Consider the following 19,184-nt stretch of genomic DNA (forward strand, 5'->3'; position numbering starts at 1 on the left):
TGAAAATGAATCATAGAATATCAGGGTTGGAAGGGACCCCAGAAGGTCATCTAGTCCAACCCCCTGCTCGAAGCAGGACCAATTCCCAGTTAAATCATTCCAGCCAGGGCTTTGTCAAGCCTGACCTTAAAAACCTCTAAGGAAGGAGATTCTACCAGCTCCCTAGGTAAATGAACATGCATCAGTCCGCACTGCTTTGAATTGTTATTGAGCAGAACCTGTCATCAGCATGGACGCGTGTCCCCTGGAATGGTGGTTGAAGTATGAAGGGACATACGAATCTTTAGCGCATCTGGCACGAAAATATCTTGCAATGCCGGCTATAACAGTGCTATGAGGACGCCTGTTCTCACTTTCAGGTGACATTGTAAACAAGAAGCAGTCAACATTATCTCCTGCAAATGTAAACAAACTTGTTTGTCTGAGCGATTGGCTGCACAAGAAGTAGGACTGAGTGGACTTGAAGGCTCTACAATTTTACATTGTTTTATTTTTGAATGCAGTTTTTTTGTACATAATTCTACATTTGTAAGTTCAACTTCCATGATAAAGAGCTTGCACTACAGTACTTGTATTAGGTGAGTTGGAAAATACTATTTGTTTTGGTTTTTTACAGTGCAAATACTTGTAATCAAAAATAAAGTGAGCACTGTACACTTTGTATTCTGTTTCAGAGTAGCAGCTATGTTAGTCTGTATTCACAAAAAGAAAAGAAGTACTTGTGGCACCTTAGAGACTAACAAACTTGGAGCCACAAGTACTCCTTTTCTTTTTGTATTCTATGTTGTAATTGAAATCAATATATTTGAAAATGTAGAAAACATCCAAAAATATTTACATAAATGGTATTCTATTATTAACAGTGCGATTCATCACAATTAATTTTTTAAATTGTGTGATTAATTTTTTTAGTCGCTTGACAGTCCTACTTTGTACAAAGTATATCTTGTAAGGTATCATCTGAAAACTCATAATTTGCTGGTCAATAGTGTCCTGATAAAATATGTGTGGCAACAAATTCCACTGTATGGTGTTATTAACACATGTTCCAAACTGTGGCTGGCAAACAGGTCTGTCTTACACAAAGCAATGTGTGCACAGCTTACTTTGCATTTAAGTAGTAAACAGAGTAATCAACCAGGAAGGGGGAACAAGGGAAGCTCAGACAGGTGAGAAAAATGCAGTAGGGAACATCCTTCCACATAGACTTTTTGTCTCCTGGTAGCCAGCTGGAAATGTTTTTCAAACGGGAGGACTGAAGCTATAAAAAGGAGGGACAAACACCACAAAAGACCCCACCTTTCTTTAATTGCTTGACAGCCCTAAATATTTCTAGTTCGTTTAGTGAACAATTCTATTTTCCTTCTGAGACAGTGACATCTGCTGGTGAGAAAGTAAATATGTATTATTTACTGATCTTGGTTTCAGAGTAGCAGCCTGTTAGTCTGTATTCGCAAAAAGAAAAGGAGTACTTGTGGCACCTTAGAGACTAACCAATTTATTGGAGCATAAGCTTTGGATCTACAACCTATCCTGAAGAATGACCCATCACTCTCACAAATCTTGGGAGACAGGCCAGTCCTTGCCTACAGACAGCCCCCCAACCTGAAGCAAATACTCACCAACAACCACATACCACACAACAGAACCACTAACCCAGGAACCTATCCTTGCAACAAAGCCCGTTGCCAACTGTGCCCACATATCTATTCAGGGGACACCATCATAAGGCCTAATCACATCAGCCACACTATCAGAGGCTCGTTCACCTGCACATCCACCAATGTGATATATGCCATCATGTGCCAGCAATTCCCCTCTGCCATGTACATTGGCCAAACTGGACAGTCTCTACGTAAAAGAATAAATGGACACAAATCAGATGTCAAGAATTAGAACATTCATAAACCAGTCGGAGAACACTTCAATCTCTCTGGTCACTTGATTTCAGACCTAAAGGTCGCAATATTACAACAAAAAGACTTCAAAAACAGACTCCAACAAGAGACTGCTGAATTGGAATTAATTTGCAAACTGGATACAATTAACTCAGGCTTGAATAGAGACTGGGGGTGGATGGGTCATTACACAAAGTAAAACTATTTCCCCATGTTTATTCCCCTCCCCATTGTTCTTCAGACGTTCTTGTTAACTGCTGGAAATGGCCCACCTTGATTATCACTACAAAAGGTTTTCTTCCCCCCCCCCCCACCTCCTGCTGGTTATAGCGCATCTTAAGTGATCACTCTCCTTACGGTGTGTACGATAACACCCATTTTTTCATGTTCTGGGTGTATATAAATCTCCTCACTGTATTTTCCACTGAATGCATCCGATGAAGTGAGCTGTAGCTCACGAAAGCTTATGCTCAAATAAATTGGTTAGTCTCTAAGGTGCCACAAGTCCTCCTTTTTTTTTTTTTTGATCTTGGTTTGTCTAACAAACTGTAACTATAAATGCATGAATTGCGTGATAAGGTGAGCTTGTCTATGTTTCTCCAGGATGCATGTGAAACTGTCTAAAAATACAGAACAAAGCTGCAGTCACATTTCTAGCTTATCTTGTCTGGATGATAAATATATTTCCCTTCCACACCTCTCAGTGGTGGACTGCCTGTGGCTCAAACCTATTTCCACTGAGGACAATGGCAAAACTCCCTTGCACTTCAGAGGGGGCAGGACGACACTCCCGTGGTTCTATGGAGTCCAACTACTGGTACCAATTCCATGTTTGATGCAGTATGTAAACCTGCTGCAGTAAACAAGAGATTCTGATGGACACTCCTATGTTTTAATTAAATGGTCACTTGTAACTGAGTAACAGCACAGAATTCTGTGTAACAGCACAGAATTGCCTTTGGAAATTTTGTTTTCACTACTGCAGTGTGTTACGGTGACAGACGTAAGCTATCATTATAAAGCCTGCACTGCCAAGCATCCACCCACTCCTCATTCAAGTCAGTCTTTAAAATCCACATCAATCTGTAAATCACAAAAGCTTATGCTCAAAGAAATTGGTTAGTCTCTAAGGTGCCACAAGTCTTCCTTTTCTTTTTGCGGATACAGACTAACACAGCTGCTACTCTGAAACCTATCAATCTGATGAGTAGACTACTGTGGCATTGTTGGTGGGATTGTAAATAAACAATACGGTCAGCACCTCCTTTGGCATTTCCTTTCCTGAATTGTGTGGCTTGCCTGTTTACTGTAGGTTCTGTATTGCACAGGGCTGAGCAGACTATCGGTGCTCAATACATAGTTCTATCAAATTGGGAGAACCAGAAATAGCAATTAACTTGGTGCAGTTCTGCTCCAGCTGTCATGTTACTCCCGGGTTCAATCAGGGGTCTCCTTCCCCAGGTAACAGCTGCTCTGGATCTTTGGCTGTCAGCCGAGAAAAGGTTCTGATACACAGCTTCCCAAAGGAGGCCTTCTAGTACAGTTATGCACGGGGTCATGCATAGGAGCCTCAGTTATCACCTTCTTAAAAAGCTGTTGTGCCATGAGAATTGATAGAACATCAAACTCAGGAACCAATTTGGGAACCCCTGCCTCAGAGAACTCTACTTTCAGGAAGCATTTGATGATTGTGGACAGTATATGCAGCAAAAGCAATGGTTCTCAACCTTTTTACCAGTGTGGGTAAATACTACCTGTATGGCTCTGATGTCAAAAGAGCGGCAGCTGTGTGCTGACTGGGCTGCAAGTGGCCCATGGGCCGCAGGTTGAGAACCACTGGAATAAAGTCTGAATGTTGCATGGTCTTGCCGCTCTCTCTTTTTATGCTCACATGCAGAACAAGTGCTAGCAGATTGGAGGGGAGGAGAGAATTGGAAAGATGGAGGGGAAGGAGCTTCAGCCTAGCAAAGCCTCACAGTGTGACGGACACACGGTGAAGGGTACAAGGAAAAATACCAAGTGGGTTGTGAGATGCCCAAATCCATGACAGGTGTGGGCTAGCGCTGCTGTGCGTTCCCAAGTCTTCTGGGGGCACATGGTTTCAAAACTGGGTGCGACAGCCTCCTCCCTCCCTCCCCCTCCAGCTGTGCCTCTGCTGCTGTGCAGGGCAGGGCGGTGGGGTAAAGGGGCTGGGGCATGGTATTCGCTGGGGGGACAGGAGCATGGTTTGGCAGGGATAGAGATGCCACTGGGGTGAGGGAGATGGATGTTGGGCACCATCTGGCAGGGGAGGTGGGGATGCCGGCTGATGTTGGGGGAGGAGGCGGGAACTGGTGGAGACCCTGTCTCGGGCAGGGAGGTGACAGGATGCTCAGGGAGGGTAGGTGCGGGGGGGGGGGAGGCAGGTGGGCACCAGCTGGGGGTACAGCAAGGGGGAGGGGATGTGGGCATCAAGGATGGGCACAGTCAGGGGGACTGTCAGAGAACGACCTCGGGATACAGTCGGGGGCCGGGGGCACCGTCCCTGTGGTGGAGGAAAAGGAGAAGGGGGTGGGCCGGGGGCACCGTCCCTGTGCTGAGGGAGAAGGGGGTGGGCGGGGGGCCGGGGGCACCGTCCCTGTGGTGGGGGAGAAGGTGGAGGGCCAGGGGCACCGTCCCTGTGGTGGGGGTGGGCGGGGGGCCAGGGGCACCGTCCCTGTGCTGAGGGAGAAGGGGGTGGGCAGGGGGCCAGGGGCACTGTCCCTGTGCTGAGGGAGAAGGGGGTGGGCGGGGGGCCAGGGGCACCGTGGGAGGCGGTGGCAGGGGAGAAGATGGGGGGCCGGGGGCACCGTCCCTGTGCTGAGGGAGAAGGGGGTGGGCGGGGGGCCAGGGGCACCGTCCCTGTGGTGGGGGAGAAGGGGGTGGGCAGGGGGCCGGGGGCACCGTGGGAGAAGGGGGTGGGCAGGGGGCAGGGGGCCGGGGGCACCGTGGGAGGCGGTGGTGGGGGAGAAGATGGGGGGCCGGGGGCACCATCCCTGTGGCGGGGGAGAAGGGGGTGGGCGGGGGGCCGGGGGCACCGTCCCTGTGGCGGGGGAGAAGGGGGTGGGCAGGGGGCCGGGGGCACCGTCCCTGTGGCGGGGGAGAAGGGGGTGGGCAGGGGGCCGGGGGCACCGTCCCTGTGGCGGGGGAGAAGGGGGATGGTCGGGGGCCGGGGGCACCGTCCCTGTGGCGGGGGAGAAGGGGGATGGTCGGGGGCCGGGGGCACCGTCCCTGTGGCGGGGGAGAAGGGGGTGGGCAGGGGGCCGGGGGCACCGTCCCTGTGGTGGGGGTGGGCGGGGGGCCGGGGGCACCGTCCCTGTGGCGGGGGAGAAGGGGGATGGGCGGGGTCCGGGGGCACCGTCCCAGTGGCGGGGGAGAAGGGGATGGGCGGGGGCCGGGGGCACCGTCCCTGTGGCGGGGGAAAAGGGGGATGGGCGGGGGCCGGGGGCACCGTCCCTGTGGCGGGGGAGAAGGGGATGGGCGGGGGCCGGGGGCACCGTCCCTGTGCTGAGGGAAAAGGGGGTGGGCAGGGGGCCGGGGGCACCGTCCCTGTGCTGAGGGAGAAGGGGGATGGGCGGGTTCCGGGGGCACCGTCCCTGTGGCGGGGGAGAAGGGGGTGGGCGGGGGGCCGGGGGCACCGTCCCTGTGGCGGGGGAGAAGGGGGTGGGCAAGGGGCCGGGGGCACCGTCCCTGTGGCGGGGGAGAAGGGGGTGGGCAAGGGGCCGGGGGCACCGTCCCTGTGGCGGGGGAGAAGGGGGTGGGCAAGGGGCCGGGGGCACCGTCCCTGTGGCGGGGGAAAAGGGGGATGGGCGGGGGCCGGGGGCACCGTCCCTGTGGCGGGGGAGAAGGGGGATGGGCAGGGGGCCGGGGGCACCGTCCCTGTGCTGAGGGAGAAGGGGGATGGGCGGGTTCCGGGGGCACCGTCCCTGTGGCGGGGGAGAAGGGGGTGGGCAGGGGGCCGGGGGCACCGTCCCTGTGGCGGGGGAGAAGGGGGTGGGCAGGGGGCCGGGGGCACCGTCCCTGTGGCGGGGGAGAAGGGGGTGGGCAGGGGGCCGGGGGCACCGTCCCTGTGGCGGGGGAGAAGGGGGTGGGCAGGGGGCCGGGGGCACCGTCCCTGTGGCGGGGGAGAAGGGGGTGGGCAGGGGGCCGGGGGCACCGTCCCTGTGGCGGGGGAAAAGGGGGATGGGCGGGGGCCGGGGGCACCGTCCCTGTGCTGAGGGAGAAGGGGGATGGGCGGGGTCCGGGGGCACCGTCCCTGTGGTGGGGGAAAAGGGGGTGGGCGGGGGCCGGGGGCACCGTCCCTGTGGCGGGGGAGAAGGGGGATGGGCGGGGTCCAGGGGCACCGTCCCTGTGGCGGGGGAGAAGGGGGATGGGCGGGGGCCGGGGGCACCGTCCCTGTGGCGGGGGAGAAGGGGGTGGGCAGGGGGCCGGGGGCACCGTCCCTGTGGCGGGGGAAAAGGGGGATGGGCGGGGGCCGGGGGCACCGTCCCTGTGGCGGGGGAAAAGGGGGATGGGCGGGGGCCGGGGGCACCGTCCCTGTGGCGGGGGAGAAGGGGGATGGGCGGGGGCCGGGGGCACCGTCCCTGTGGCGGGGGAGAAGGGGGATGGGCGGGGGCCGGGGGCACCGTCCCTGTGCTGAGGGAGAAGGGGGTGGGCAGGGGGCCGGGGGCACCGTCCCTGTGGCGGGGGAAAAGGGGGATGGGCGGGGGGCCGGGGGCACCGTCCCTGTGCTGAGGGAGAAGGGGGATGGGCGGGGGCCGGGGGCACCGTCCCTGTGGCGGGGGAGAAGGGGGTGGGCAGGGGGCCGGGGGCACCGTCCCTGTGGCGGGGGAGAAGGGGGTGGGCGGGGGCCGGGGGCACCGTCCCTGTGCTGAGGGAGAAGGGGGATGGGCGGGGGCCGGGGGCACCGTCCCTGTGGCAGGGGAGAAGGGGGGTGGGCAAGGGGCCGGGGGCACCGTCCCTGTGGCGGGGGAGAAGGGGGTGGGCAGGGGGCCGGGGGCACCGTCCCTGTGGCGGGGGAGAAAGGGGTGGGCAGGGGGCCGGGGGCACCGTCCCTGTGGCGGGGGAGAAAGGGGTGGGCAGGGGGGCCGGGGGCACCGTCCCTGTGGCGGGGGAGAAGGGGGTGGGCAGGGGGCCGGGGGCACCGTCCCTGTGGCGGGGGAGAAGGGGGTGGGCAGGGGGCCGGGGGCACCGTCCCTGTGGCGGGGGAGAAGGGGGTGGGCAGGGGGCCGGGGGCACCGTCCCTGTGGCGGGGGAGAAGGGGGGTGGGCAGGGGTCCGGGGGCACCGTCCCTGTGCTGAGGGAGAAGGGGGATGGGCGGGGGCCGGGGGCACCGTCCCTGTGGCGGGGGAGAAGGGGGGTGGGCAAGGGGCCGGGGGCACCGTCCCTGTGGCGGGGGAGAAGGGGGTGGGCAGGGGGCCGGGGGCACCGTCCCTGTGGCGGGGGAGAAGGGGGTGGGCAGGGGGCCGGGGGCACCGTCCCTGTGGTGGGGGAAAAGGGGGGTGGGCAGGGGGCCGGGGGCACCGTCCCTGTGGTGGGGGTGGGCAGGGGGCCGGGGGCACCGTCCCTGTGGCGGGGGAAAAGGGGGTGGGCAGGGGGCCGGGGGCACCGTCCCTGTGCTGAGGGAGAAGGGGGATGGGCGGGGGCCGGGGGCACCGTCCCTGTGGCGGGGGAGAAGGGGGTGGGCAGGGGGCCGGGGGCACCGTCCCTGTGCTGAGGGAGAAGGGGGTGGGCGGGGGCCGGGGGCACCGTCCCTGTGGCGGGGGAGAAGGGGGATGGGCGGGGGCCGGGGGCACCGTCCCTGTGGCGGGGGAGAAGGGGGATGGGCGGGGGCCGGGGGCACCGTCCCTGTGCTGGGGGAGAAGGGGGATGGGCGGGGGCCGGGGGCACCGTCCCTGTGGCGGGGGAGAAGGGGGGGCGGGGGCCGGGGGCACCGTCCCTGTGGCGGGGGAGAAGGGGATGGGCGGGGGGCCGGGGGCACCGTCCCTGTGGTGGGGGAGAAGGGGGGGCAGGGCGCCGGGGGCACCGTCCCTGTGGCGGGGGAGAAGGGGGTGGGCAGGGGGCCGGGGGCACCGTCCCTGTGGCGGGGGAGAAGGGGGATGGGCGGGGGCCGGGGGCACCGTCCCTGTGGCGGGGGAAAAGGGGGTGGGCGGGGGATGGGCGGGGGCCGGGGGCACCGTCCCTGTGCTGAGGGAGAAGGGGATGGGCAGGGGGCCGGGGGCACCGTCCCTGTGGTGGGGGAAAAGGGGGTGGGCGGGGGCCGGGGGCACCGTCCCTGTGGCGGGAGGCGCCGTCGGCCCGCGGGAGGCGGCTCGGCTCGGCTCGGCCCCGGGGGGCGGTGCTTCGCCGGGCCGGGCCGCGGCCTGCGCCGCGAGGAGCCGGGCCGGGGCCATGGCGGGGCCGGGCTTCGTGCGGACGCTGGAGAAGCGGGACGGCTCGGCGCTGCGGCTGCAGCAGCGCGGCGCGGGCGGGGTGGGCTGCGTGGTGTGGGACGCCGCCCTGGTGCTGGCCAAGTTCCTGGAGAGCGGGGCCCGGGCCCTGCGCCGCCGCGCCGTGCTGGAGCTGGGCGCGGGCACCGGCGCCGTGGGCATCATGGCGGCCACGCTGGGGTAGGGCTCGCCCGGCTGGGCGGGAGATGGGGCGGGCCGGGCTTTGGGGCTGCCGCGGTGGATCCGAGCTCAAGCGAGCCCCGAGTCCTGGGGGTCGGATCTGGGGCGTTAGCTCGCCCCTTTAAAGGGGGGGTCACTTGTAACGCTGGGAGCTAGATCTTAACCCCCCCCAAAAAAAAAATTGAGGGGGAGGGGTGCCCGCTGCTGATCCGCGAGGTCGGGGCTGCCCTCAGGGTATGTCCAGGCCGCACACCCAGCTGGGGGCTGTGAGTCGGGTTTGAGCCCGAGCCCGCCCTTCCGTCTGTGCAGGAGTCAGTCTCGGGGCAGGGGGTATCCCCCCGCCAGGGCTAGGATCCCCTGGGCCCTGCTGTGGCTAGGGTCTGTGCCCTGTCGTTCTGGAGTGTGGACGCAGCTCAAGCTGCAGACCCGAGTCAGAAGGTCTGTGTGTCGTGCGGTGGGGAGGTGCGAAGCACGGCTGTGAGACCCAGGTCCAGTATTGTCAACCCAGGTTTACCACGCAGTGCGGAGGCTCAAGCACAGGCCTGGGAACACCTAGTCGCAAGCCTGGGTCCCACCCACTTGGGCTCAGTGTTCAGTGTAGACATACCCAAAAGGTAGATCTGTGCTGTAAAAATCCCAACCCATGGCAGCAAGTCTCAGAGCCTGGGTCAGCTGACTTGAGCCTAAAAATTGCAGTGTAGACGTTCCTGCTTGGGCTCTGAAATCTAGCAAGGGGCATGGGGCTCAGAGCCTGGGTGCCAGCCCAAGCCCGTACAATTTTTAGCCCTGCACCCGAGCCCCGTGAGCCCATGTTAGCTGACTTGGGCTGGTCGTGGCCATGCTGTAGGGTTGTTGTTTTTTTTTTGTTTTTTTTTTTGGCAGTGTAAACTATGCTGAGTGACCACCAGCAAAGAGAGTAACAAAAACCCAGCCAATTTCTAAAGATGGGCCTTTAACTGAAGTTATGCAGATTTACACTGGAACTCACCTGGGGGTGCTTTAGTTTAAAGTATGGGTTGGGCCTTCAGGGGAAATATCGCTCTGTTTTTATACAAGGATCCCACTTTGTAGGAGTTGTAGTAGAATCCTGTTTCCTGGTCTAACCCTCTTAAATTCTTATGGCAAGTTGCATTTTGTGAGCCAAGTCGTCTTTCCATCAGAACAGGAGCGAGAATTGCTGAAGTAACTCGGCACGTATTTAGTCATGACTTTAGTCTGCAGTAGCTTTCCAAAAGGAATGAAAGAGGTTACAGATATGTCTATTTTCAAACATTAATAAGGAGTCTTAAATTTGTGTTTCTGGGGCTTCCTTTGTATGAATTAAAAATATTTCTTTTGTAGGGCAGATGTTACGGTCACTGACCTTGAGGAACTTCAGGATTTGCTGAATGTTAATATTGAAAAGAACAAGCATCTAGTCACAGGCTCAGTTCAAGCCAAGGTACTGAAATGGTTTGTATAATCTTTTAATCTTGATATTTAACTTATACGCAATTGCTGTAGAATGTTAATAAATATTTGTTTTATCAGAGCACCTGTGAGCCCTAATCACAGACCAGAACCCCATTGGGCTGGGTACTGTACAAACACAACAAAAGGAGAGCCTTACCCCAGGGAGCTTACAGTCTAAATTCAACGCAAGAGATAACAGATGCTAAACTGCCAAATATGTTTGGAAATTGTGGTATGATAGATTACTTGTAAAAATGGAAATTCCCCTAAAATATACAGTGAAATAAGTAGTGGAGGACTTAGCCCAAAGTCATATAGATTTTGCACTAAATGTTACACTTTTAAAACATACTTTTTTTTTTTTTTTGGTATAATTTAAGTTTGCATTTTATATTTACCTGTTCACTTTTTCTAGGGGTGAAGATGTAAAAGAATTTCTGCCTGCACCAGATTATATACTTATGGCAGACTGCATTTACTATGAGGAGGTAACTATTTGAGAACTGTAGAAATAATGACAGGTTTCAGAGTAGCAGCCGTGTTAGTCTGTATTTGCAAAAAGAAAAGGAGGACTTGTGGAACCTTAGAGACTAACAAATTTATTTGAGCATAAGCTTTTGTGAGTGAGCTGTAGCTCACGAAAGCTTAAGCTCAAATAAATTTGTTAGTCTCTAAGGTGCCACAAGTACTCCTTTTCTTTTTGTAGAAATAATGAGTTTGATTGGAAAGAACCTGGGAATTTTGGATTTGGTGTGAGAGACTCTGCAATTTGTATTAAAATCTTTAAATAAATATTGCCACTAGTTTTCAATCTATGTGGCTCGGAAGAACATTACTTGATGGCTGAGTATTGAATGATGAATTTTAAAAGCTGTTGTTTTAAAAATGAACAAATAACACATTTAGGGTCAAAAAAAGAACAGGAGTACTTGTGGCACCTTAGAGACTAACCAGTTTATTTGAGCATACGCTTTGAAGTGAGCTGCAGCTCATGAAAGCCTATGCTCAAATAAATTGGTTAGTCTCTAAGGTGCCACAAGTACTCCTTTTCCTTTTACGAATACAGACTAACACGGCTGTTACTCTGAAACCTGACATTTAGGGTCATGTGGTATGAGGCCTGAATCGGGTCTTTTGAGAGCAGTAGTTCAGAATTGTGCCCAATTTTTTTTTTTCCTTGGAGTTGTAGGGAAATAAAATACTGCTAGCTGATACTGGAGAGTTTCACTGTGTATCGGTGGACATTGTATTAGATGATGCTGAAAGACTCAGCATTATCTCCCTCAGGGATTCCCCGTGGGTCTGTTGGGAGGAGAAACCATGCTTCAGAAAGTGGCCCTTCTGGTCCATCCCCCTCTGCAGAACTCTCTCCTTGTGGTACACCTGAGCTAAGGCTAGTAGAAGATCTGGGTTGGGGGAAGCAATCTCTAGGAACTAGTCCTCCTGACCCTCCTTTTAGTTTTCTCACCAGCCTCCAGAGCCACGGCCCTACAACTCAGAGCCCTTTTTTCCTAAAGGACAATCTCTAGCCCTAAGTCACATCTTAAAATTAAGTCTGGTTAAATATTTTTTAATTTTTGAAAACAGATGTCTGTAAGTCCAATGTATTGCTGTGAAGAAGTAGTAATCTGGCATATTTCAAGGAAACGGCTACTTTAGCAGTGTAGTATATCCTTGGCTTGGATGATATAGACATAGAGGCTTATAGATAAAACTGACCTATACATGGAAAATGTGTAAAAGGCCATTTTTTCTGAGCAATCTCATATTGTAACTTTTTTCCATTTATCCTTTCTGCTAACTACAAGTCACTTGTCCGAGTCACTGTACTAAATATAACTCGCTGTCTGAAAAGTAAAATAAGAAAGTGTCCAGTTCAGTGAACCCTGTCTCTAGTTACGGAATGTAGTAGTAGTAAAGTGAACGTTGAAGTCTCAGTGGCGAATACTTGATCTCTTTTGGGCAGTCACTAGAGCCATTACTGAAGACCCTGAAAGAACTTTCAAGTCCTGATACCTGTATCATATGCTGTTACGAACAAAGGACTATGGGTAAAAACCCGGAAATAGAGAGAAAATACTTTGAGGTAAGTGTCCTTTGCCGTCGCGCATGCTTTGTGTATATGAGGACTGTGTAATGGTTCACTTGAAATCCTCGGGTCAGTTCCCTTCTGTGTCGCTGTACAAGTACAATGCATAGTACAAGTCAAGTATGTTTGTTGTGGGAAAATTCCATGTGACTTTGGATGAGAACACTTTTTCAGATGCAGGGAAGGAGTTGATCACCAGTTGCTTAAATTGTGTTTTCTGATTTATTTAATAATCTCCTTTTTGGGGACAATAATTTTTTTTTAACACCTTAGTTCTGCATTGATGCTTTTGATAATTCACATTCATTGTGAGCATAGTAAACCAGACTCACAAAGAAAGGCAAATAGTTGTCTGTGCTGCTTGAAAGATCTTACAAATTAATGAAAGAACACCACATGTATAGGTCACTATCTGCAAAAAGAATAATGCAGTCACTTTTGTAGACATGAGTCCATTAGCGTTTTGATTCCCCCCCACCCCTGCAGCTGGCTTGATGTTCCCAAACAGGGTCTCAGAGATCCAAAATTAGTCCTTTCAGTTTTTTTAAAGAAATCTCTTCAAAATGATCTTTTGAAAGTATAGACTTTTGGTATATTCAGAATATAAGTACAATTTTCAGAAGTGTCAGTGGGACTTAGGAGCCTAAACTCCATTTTCACAAATGGTTTAGGAGCATAAGTCTCATTGAAATTCAGTGGGATTTAGGAGCTGAAGTGCCTAAATGAGCTTAGAAATTTGGGTTTAAGTTGTTAAGTCACTCAGGGTATGTCTACACAGCAGTTAAACACCCACGGCTGGCCCGTGTCAGCTGACTTGGGCTCACAGGGCTTGGGCTGTGGGGCTGTAAAACGGCAGTGTAGATGTTTGGGCTTGGGCTGGAGTCCGAGCTCTGGGACCCTGCAATGTGGGAGGGTCCCCGAGCTTGGGCTCTAGCCCAAGCCTGAAAATCTACACTGTAATTTTACAGACTTGCAGCTTGAGCCCTGTGAGCCCGAGTCAGCTGACACGGGCCAGCAGTGGGTGTTTAATTGCTGTGTAGACATTCAAAATTTTCCCCCGTATGTCAATATTAGAGCATGAGTAGGTGGCATAGAGGAATTATATCTTGGTCTGGGAACTTCATTGTCACAGCATAGTACTTCTTTGCCGGTGGAAAAAACAAATCATGGGTAACAGCTGGATTCTCCTGAGGTACTGCAGGCCAAATAGTCTGAAGTTGTGGAGGTGCTAGTCAGTCCAAAATTTGGCCCTGCATCTGCAAAGCGCAGCCGTTCCACGTGAACACTGGGACCTACAGAATGCCCTAATATGGGCTGGGGAAGAGGGCAAGGACTTCTGAATAATGCCTGTGTGTGCCAGCATTACCAATACTCTGAGAATTGCATTGGCTTTGGGGTATATATCGTGCTAGTGGCCCTAACAATATCTTGAATGCTTTGGAACCTGGTTACCTGAGGAATACTGTCGTGTTGCCAGAGTTGAGATCAGTGCTGGTGCTGGAGCCAGTGCTCCCACAATATAAACAAGAGTGGGTCAGGTGGTCGCATGAGGTTCCTTCTTTGGCTTGCCAGAATCCAGATTTGTTAACTTCCCAAGCACACTGCAAAGCCCATCTTTTTTCACTGGTATTTAGGGAGGTAGGGGGAAGGATGGGTGGTGATATGATGTGCTTTGGCCTAGTACTTTAGTTTTTGTGGAAGAGCTTTTTAACTGGAATTTAGCAACTGGAGATTTGAGGAATTGAAACACTATTTTGATTGATTTTGGTTTTTCCTGTTGGTTCTTAAATTCTGGGACGGGTGTATGACTCTGGATTAGCACCAGATAAGTTAAAATTAAAATAACTGTGCTGCGTGGTGTTATTAAAGATAAAATTGTTAATTACCTAAATCAACAAACTTTTGTGGGAGAGAGGGATCCCTTGGGCTATCTTACCTCCTGAAGCATAGCTGCTTTATGCAGAATATTTTAGGACCGTCAGTGAAACGAATGCACTTAAAGGTATGTTAAAATGTCAACATTGCTAGAAGTATTTTGCTTACTACCTTTTATATTTTAATAACAGCTGCTCCAGATGGACTTTGAGTTGGAAAAGGTTCCCCTAGAGAAACATGATGAGGAGTATCGGAGTGAAGACATTCACATCTTGAACATCCGAAGGAAAAAAATGGCAGGGTATTTTTTATTGGCATATTGGAGATTGTCAATAATTCACAAAACTGTGGTTTACCTAGCATAATTTGAGCTGGTGGGTGAGTGTGAGGAGACAGAAGAAATATTCAGCCACCATTCCCAACGTTACAGTATGCAGCAGTTACAGATACATACTAGTATATTTATACATTCCATGAGCAAGACTTTAGACTGGTTAGGAAACAAGGTTAACATCCAATCCACATTGCAAACTAAACTGGACCTACATTTGTAAATGGGCTGGGGACAAGCTAACTGGAACCAGGTTCCCTGGTGTTGTATTTTGTAGTGTAGGGTGGGTCTGAATGGGCTGTTTTAATTGTGCCAGATACGGGGACTTTAACTTTCCAAAACATTAAGCTTAAATGTGAAATAAAAAGTTTTAAAAATAGATATCAAATAAGGCCCCAAGTTTGCAAATACACTTGAACAACACCAGCTTTAAAAGGAAGCTTGGATGTTGAAATATTTATGAAGAAAAAGAATTGCAGATTTAGTCCTTTTAAAAAAAAAACAAACAAATTAGTGGCAATTGGATGTCTAACAGTGAATGCTGGGGAAAATGAGGTAGGATCAGAGGTTAAAATAGGGAAAGGACAAGTTAAAAATGACTTAGACAAGTTAAATGTCTTCAAGTCACCAGAGCCTGATGAAATACATCCTAGAATACTGAAGGAACTGACTGAGGAGATATCTGAGCCATTAGCGTTTTATCTTTGAAAAGTCACGGAAGACAGGAGAGATTCCAGAGGACTGGAAAAGGGAAGTTATAGTGCCATTCTATAAAAAGGAAATAAAGACAGCCCCGGGAATTACAGGCCAGTCAGTTTAACTTCAGCTGGAAAGATAATGAGCAAATAATTAAGCAATCAGTTTGCAGACACCTAAAAGATAATAAGGTGATAAGTAACAGCATGGATTTGTCAAGCACAAATCATGTCAAACCAACCTAGTAGGTTTCTTTGACAGGGTAATAAGCCTTGTGGATGGGAGGAAACGATAGATGTGTTATAGCTTGACTTTTGATACTGTCTCCCATGACTTTCTCATAAACAAACTAGGGAAATACAACCTAGATGGAGCTACTATAAGATGATAGGCATAACTGGTTGGAAAACTGTTCCCAGAGAGTAGTTGATCAGTGGTTCACAATCAAGTTGGAAGGGCTTATCAGTGGGGTCCTGCAGGGATTTGTCCTGGGTCCGGTTCTGTTCAATATCTTCATCTTACAAAATTTGTGGATGATACCAAGCTGGTAGGGGTTACAGGTGCTTTGGAGGATAGGATTAAAATTCAAAATGATCTGGATAAACTGGAGAAATGGTCTGAAGTAAATAGGATGAAATTCAATAAGGACAAATGCAGAGTATTCCATTTAGGAAGGAACAGTCAGTTGCACATACACAAAATGGGAAATGACTGCGTAGGAAGGAGTACTGCGGAAAGGGATCTGGGGGGTCACAGTGGACCACAAGCTAAATATGAGTCAAAAGTGTTACACTTGCAAAATAAGCGAACGTCATTCTGGGATGTATTAGCAGGTGTGTTATAAGCAAGACACAAGAAGTAATTCTTCCGCTCTACTCTGCGCTGATTAGGCCTCAGCTGGAGTATTGTGTCCAGTTCTAGGCACCACATTTCAGGAAGGATGTGGACAAATTGGAGAAAGTCCAGAGAAGAGCAACAAAAATGATTAAAGGTCTAGAAAACATGACCTCTGGGGGAAGATTGAAAAAATTGGGTTTGTTTAGTCTGGAGAAGAGAAGACTGAGAGGGGACATGATATCTTTTCAAGTACATACAAGGTTGTTACAAAGAAGAGGGAGAAAAATTGTTCTTCTTAACCTCTGGAGATTTTTAAGAGCAGCAGGTTAGACAAACACCTGTCAGGGATGGTCTTCTGGATGATACTTAGTCCAGCCGTAAGTGCCGGGGACTTGACTAGATGGCCTCTAGAGGTCCCTTCCAGTCCTATGATTTATGGTAAAGATGTCTCTTTATTATTTGGAAGAAAAAAATAGCTGGCAAGCCCCGAGTTGTTCGCTCATGGAATAAAATGCTTTAGTTAATATCTTCCACATTTCACTTACCTTGAAAAGCATAGTACAGATGCTTTTATGGTGAACTATAAGACAGTCTAGTTTCATTATAGCTCCTGAAAATGTCTGTCCTCTGAAATGCTATCTTGTAATCTCTTACTGCAAAACCTAGCAAATTCCAACTTGATAAAAGTATCCTACAGAAACAGAGCCCTAGCCGCCTACTCTTTCTTCAGTGCTGGAAACAGAAAAGTGTCACAAGGCTGTGTGAAATTAGGCCTTTTGTACACTTACACCAATAGGTCCAGCATTTAAAGTGGAGATTGGAAAAGGGCAAACTGCTTAAACTCTTCAAAAAAGGGTGCATCTCCAAAAAGCACTACAGAAAAACGAATAGTTGATGTGGGGATGTTGTTTTGCTCAATGGTACAATTGAGTTACTGTTGGATATCTTAGGTGTAACAACATTGTACTTGAAACTTTAAGGATTCGTGGTTTCTAACTTGGAATTACCTATTAGAGCTAGTCATTACCATGAGTTTCATGATGTTCCCTTTAGGAATAATGCTTAAGACCATCTGCATTTGTCTGACATTTGCGAAGCATAGGAGTCGGGAAGGAACTCAATACAGTTTTATGTTAAACTTGTTGCAGTGACAAACATTCTAATGCACAGCCTAGCACTGACACTGGTCTATGGATCAGGTCCTTGGAGACTTTGTTCATGTTAGCTAGATCACGTTCTTTCTATATGATGTAATATGGAGAATATATTGTGCAGAGTGTAGTGACAGAACATATCCAGAGCTAGTGTTTAAATACAAGTGGGCCATTTAAAAGCCTGTGTTTGAGGTTTTAAATCTTTTTTTAACAGAATTTCCCATCGTGAGATCTTTGACCATGTTAACTGATCCTCTGGAGAGAAGAGAGAGAGTATCAATTAACTCAAAGAGCCTGTCTCCAAAGCTGTTCATGGCTCATCTACAGAATTCTTCTAGATGGCGGATTGGGGATGAGACATAAGAAGAAAGTGGGTCAGTCACTATAGAATCACAATCAGTATCCGCCTTAGAGGACAAACTCGATTTTTTAATATTGACAAAGCAGCCTCACCAAGAGAGAGCTAAAAATGGGACTGAAATGTAACCTAGATTGATGTCATGTTCCATTCATCTGCATGGGCCACCTGTATAGATGGGAGGGCCACACTGGTGAATCAGTGTCACAGCGTCAAATAAATCAGATCCGAGCGTTCCATAACAAAGCCCGTCTGAACAGAAGGGCATGCAGGAAGCTGAAGGTCACCCACTTTTCCCGAAGAGGAAACTCCTTATTTCGCCTTGAATTTCGCCTTAATTTAAGAGCAGATGTCTATGTATATTTCATAAAGAGTTTGTACTTGAGATGGTTCTTGGTTAGCTTTTGTTCTGCACGTAGTTTTGAAGCCTTATCTATAGTTATGGGTTACTTTAACTAATTACCCACCTCAAGGTGGATGTTTACACCTACTTTAACCTTGGATAGTTGAGCCCCCAAGATTGACTATAGTAGAGTGGTTATCAGTAGAAGAGAGCCTGCCCCATAGTGCACAACAGAGATGCAACAGTGATTTTTCTATACTAATTACTTCTATTAGCTAACGAAACAATACACACACTGCTGTCTGGTAAAGGAGAGACCAGCCAATCCAGAATGATGGTATTTGCATTACCCACATTAGGCCTTGCGGAAAAGTCTGAAGTGTTAGTCTTCATCCTCGCTATCATCACCACCACTAGTGGTCATCATTTTGTTGTCTTCCCCCACCAAGGCGCATGAGCCAGGAGACAGCTTTTCTGACGTGATAGGCTGATGTTCACTAGCGTTCAGATGTATTTATGAAGATTTTAACCCCTTTTCCTTATTTGCACTTCCACATCTCACTGTGTTTGGGGTTCCCTGCTTTGCAGAGGCTAACTTGTAAATTCCTCTCCTACTCATTAGCATTTACCTCACCTTATCACTCAGCAGTTATTTTCAAAACATCAGCATATCACAAACCTAGACACAAGCTCAGCATGTTTATTATTAACTTATCCTAAGGCCTAATTTGGCTAAGCTAAATATTTTACAGGCCTGAGGCATGTAGGCCTTGTGTTACAATATTAATTAGTACTTATTTCACTTCTGTATACTAAATATACCGGATACCTTTTATCCTTGGCTACAGTTTGTACATTATTATTTGTATGGCAGTGGTGTCTCCGAGTGTCCCAGTGATACACCAGCACCCCATTGTGCTAGGCACGATGCAAACCCCAAACAACAAGATGGCCCCTGACCTATGCTAGATTGTTCTCCTTAACTCCGTATGTATATTTATTTCTAATGTTAGTAATTGAAATGTCAAAATCTGACTTTCTGGTGAGTTTAAAATAATCCTTGTAATACCCTAGTCAGGTCAGCTTTGATTGCTACAGTCCATCTAAATGAATATTTAATGAAATTTAATTTTGGTAGAAAACCTTTTCTTGCGTCTGTGCCATAATTTAATCAGATATGGCGAGATTGTGTCATCTTGTATCTATGAGGGGTTGCTTTGAGATCAACGGGACTACTTGAATAAGGTACAGAGTGTGTCCCATAATTTTATATTGGTTACATATTACAAAATGTGGCAATATTTCAAACTTCAAAAGCTTATATGTTTGGTGCCAGTGAACATTACTTAAACCCCAGCCATGGATTACTTTGTAGGGATTAAGGTTTAACAATACAGGGCAAGGCATTTATTGAGTCAGTTTGTTAAATTCTGGCACTGTGGCTTCTGTTTAATGCTCCTTCATAGCATTCCTTGTAAACCTTGCACTTCACTGTGGCTTTGTTGTCTTTGGCTCTGAAGCATGG

The 19,184-nt window shown here is 50.2% G+C and overlaps 1 protein-coding gene across 2 annotated transcripts; it reads left to right on the top strand.

Annotated features, from left to right (window-relative positions):
* The first annotated feature begins 8,257 nt into the window (after window positions 1-8,257).
* On the top strand, window positions 8,258-18,788 carry VCPKMT (valosin containing protein lysine methyltransferase). 2 transcript variants are annotated; one of them, XM_073350218.2, is made up of 6 exons: window positions 8,258-8,524; window positions 9,866-9,976; window positions 10,392-10,464; window positions 11,943-12,062; window positions 14,132-14,236; window positions 17,173-18,788. In XM_073350218.2, the coding sequence occupies exons 1-6, from the start codon at window positions 8,307-8,309 to the stop codon at window positions 17,185-17,187; spliced, it is 642 nt and encodes a 213-aa protein (XP_073206319.1). In that variant the 5' UTR covers window positions 8,258-8,306; the 3' UTR covers window positions 17,188-18,788. The 2 variants fall into 2 exon arrangements, with proteins under 2 accessions (XP_073206319.1, XP_073206318.1); XM_073350217.2 differs by having other exon boundaries at window positions 8,260-8,524; window positions 14,132-14,241.
* Window positions 18,789-19,184: the final 396 nt, after the last annotated feature.

The sequence above is a fragment of the Lepidochelys kempii genome, chromosome 6, assembly GCF_965140285.1.
Source record: "Lepidochelys kempii isolate rLepKem1 chromosome 6, rLepKem1.hap1, whole genome shotgun sequence".
In the NCBI taxonomy this organism is placed as follows: domain Eukaryota; kingdom Metazoa; phylum Chordata; order Testudines; family Cheloniidae; genus Lepidochelys; species Lepidochelys kempii.

Coding starts and splice junctions, on each gene's coding strand:
- VCPKMT (XM_073350217.2), top strand. CDS start 8,307: ATGGCGGGGCCGGGCTTCGTGCGGACGCTGGAGAAGCGGGACGGCTCG. Junction 9,977..10,391: donor CAAGCCAAGGTACTGAAATG/GTTTGTATAATC, acceptor CACTTTTTCTAG/GGGTGAAGATGTAAAAGAAT. Junction 12,063..14,131: donor TAGAGAGAAAATACTTTGAG/GTAAGTGTCCTT, acceptor TTTTAATAACAG/CTGCTCCAGATGGACTTTGA.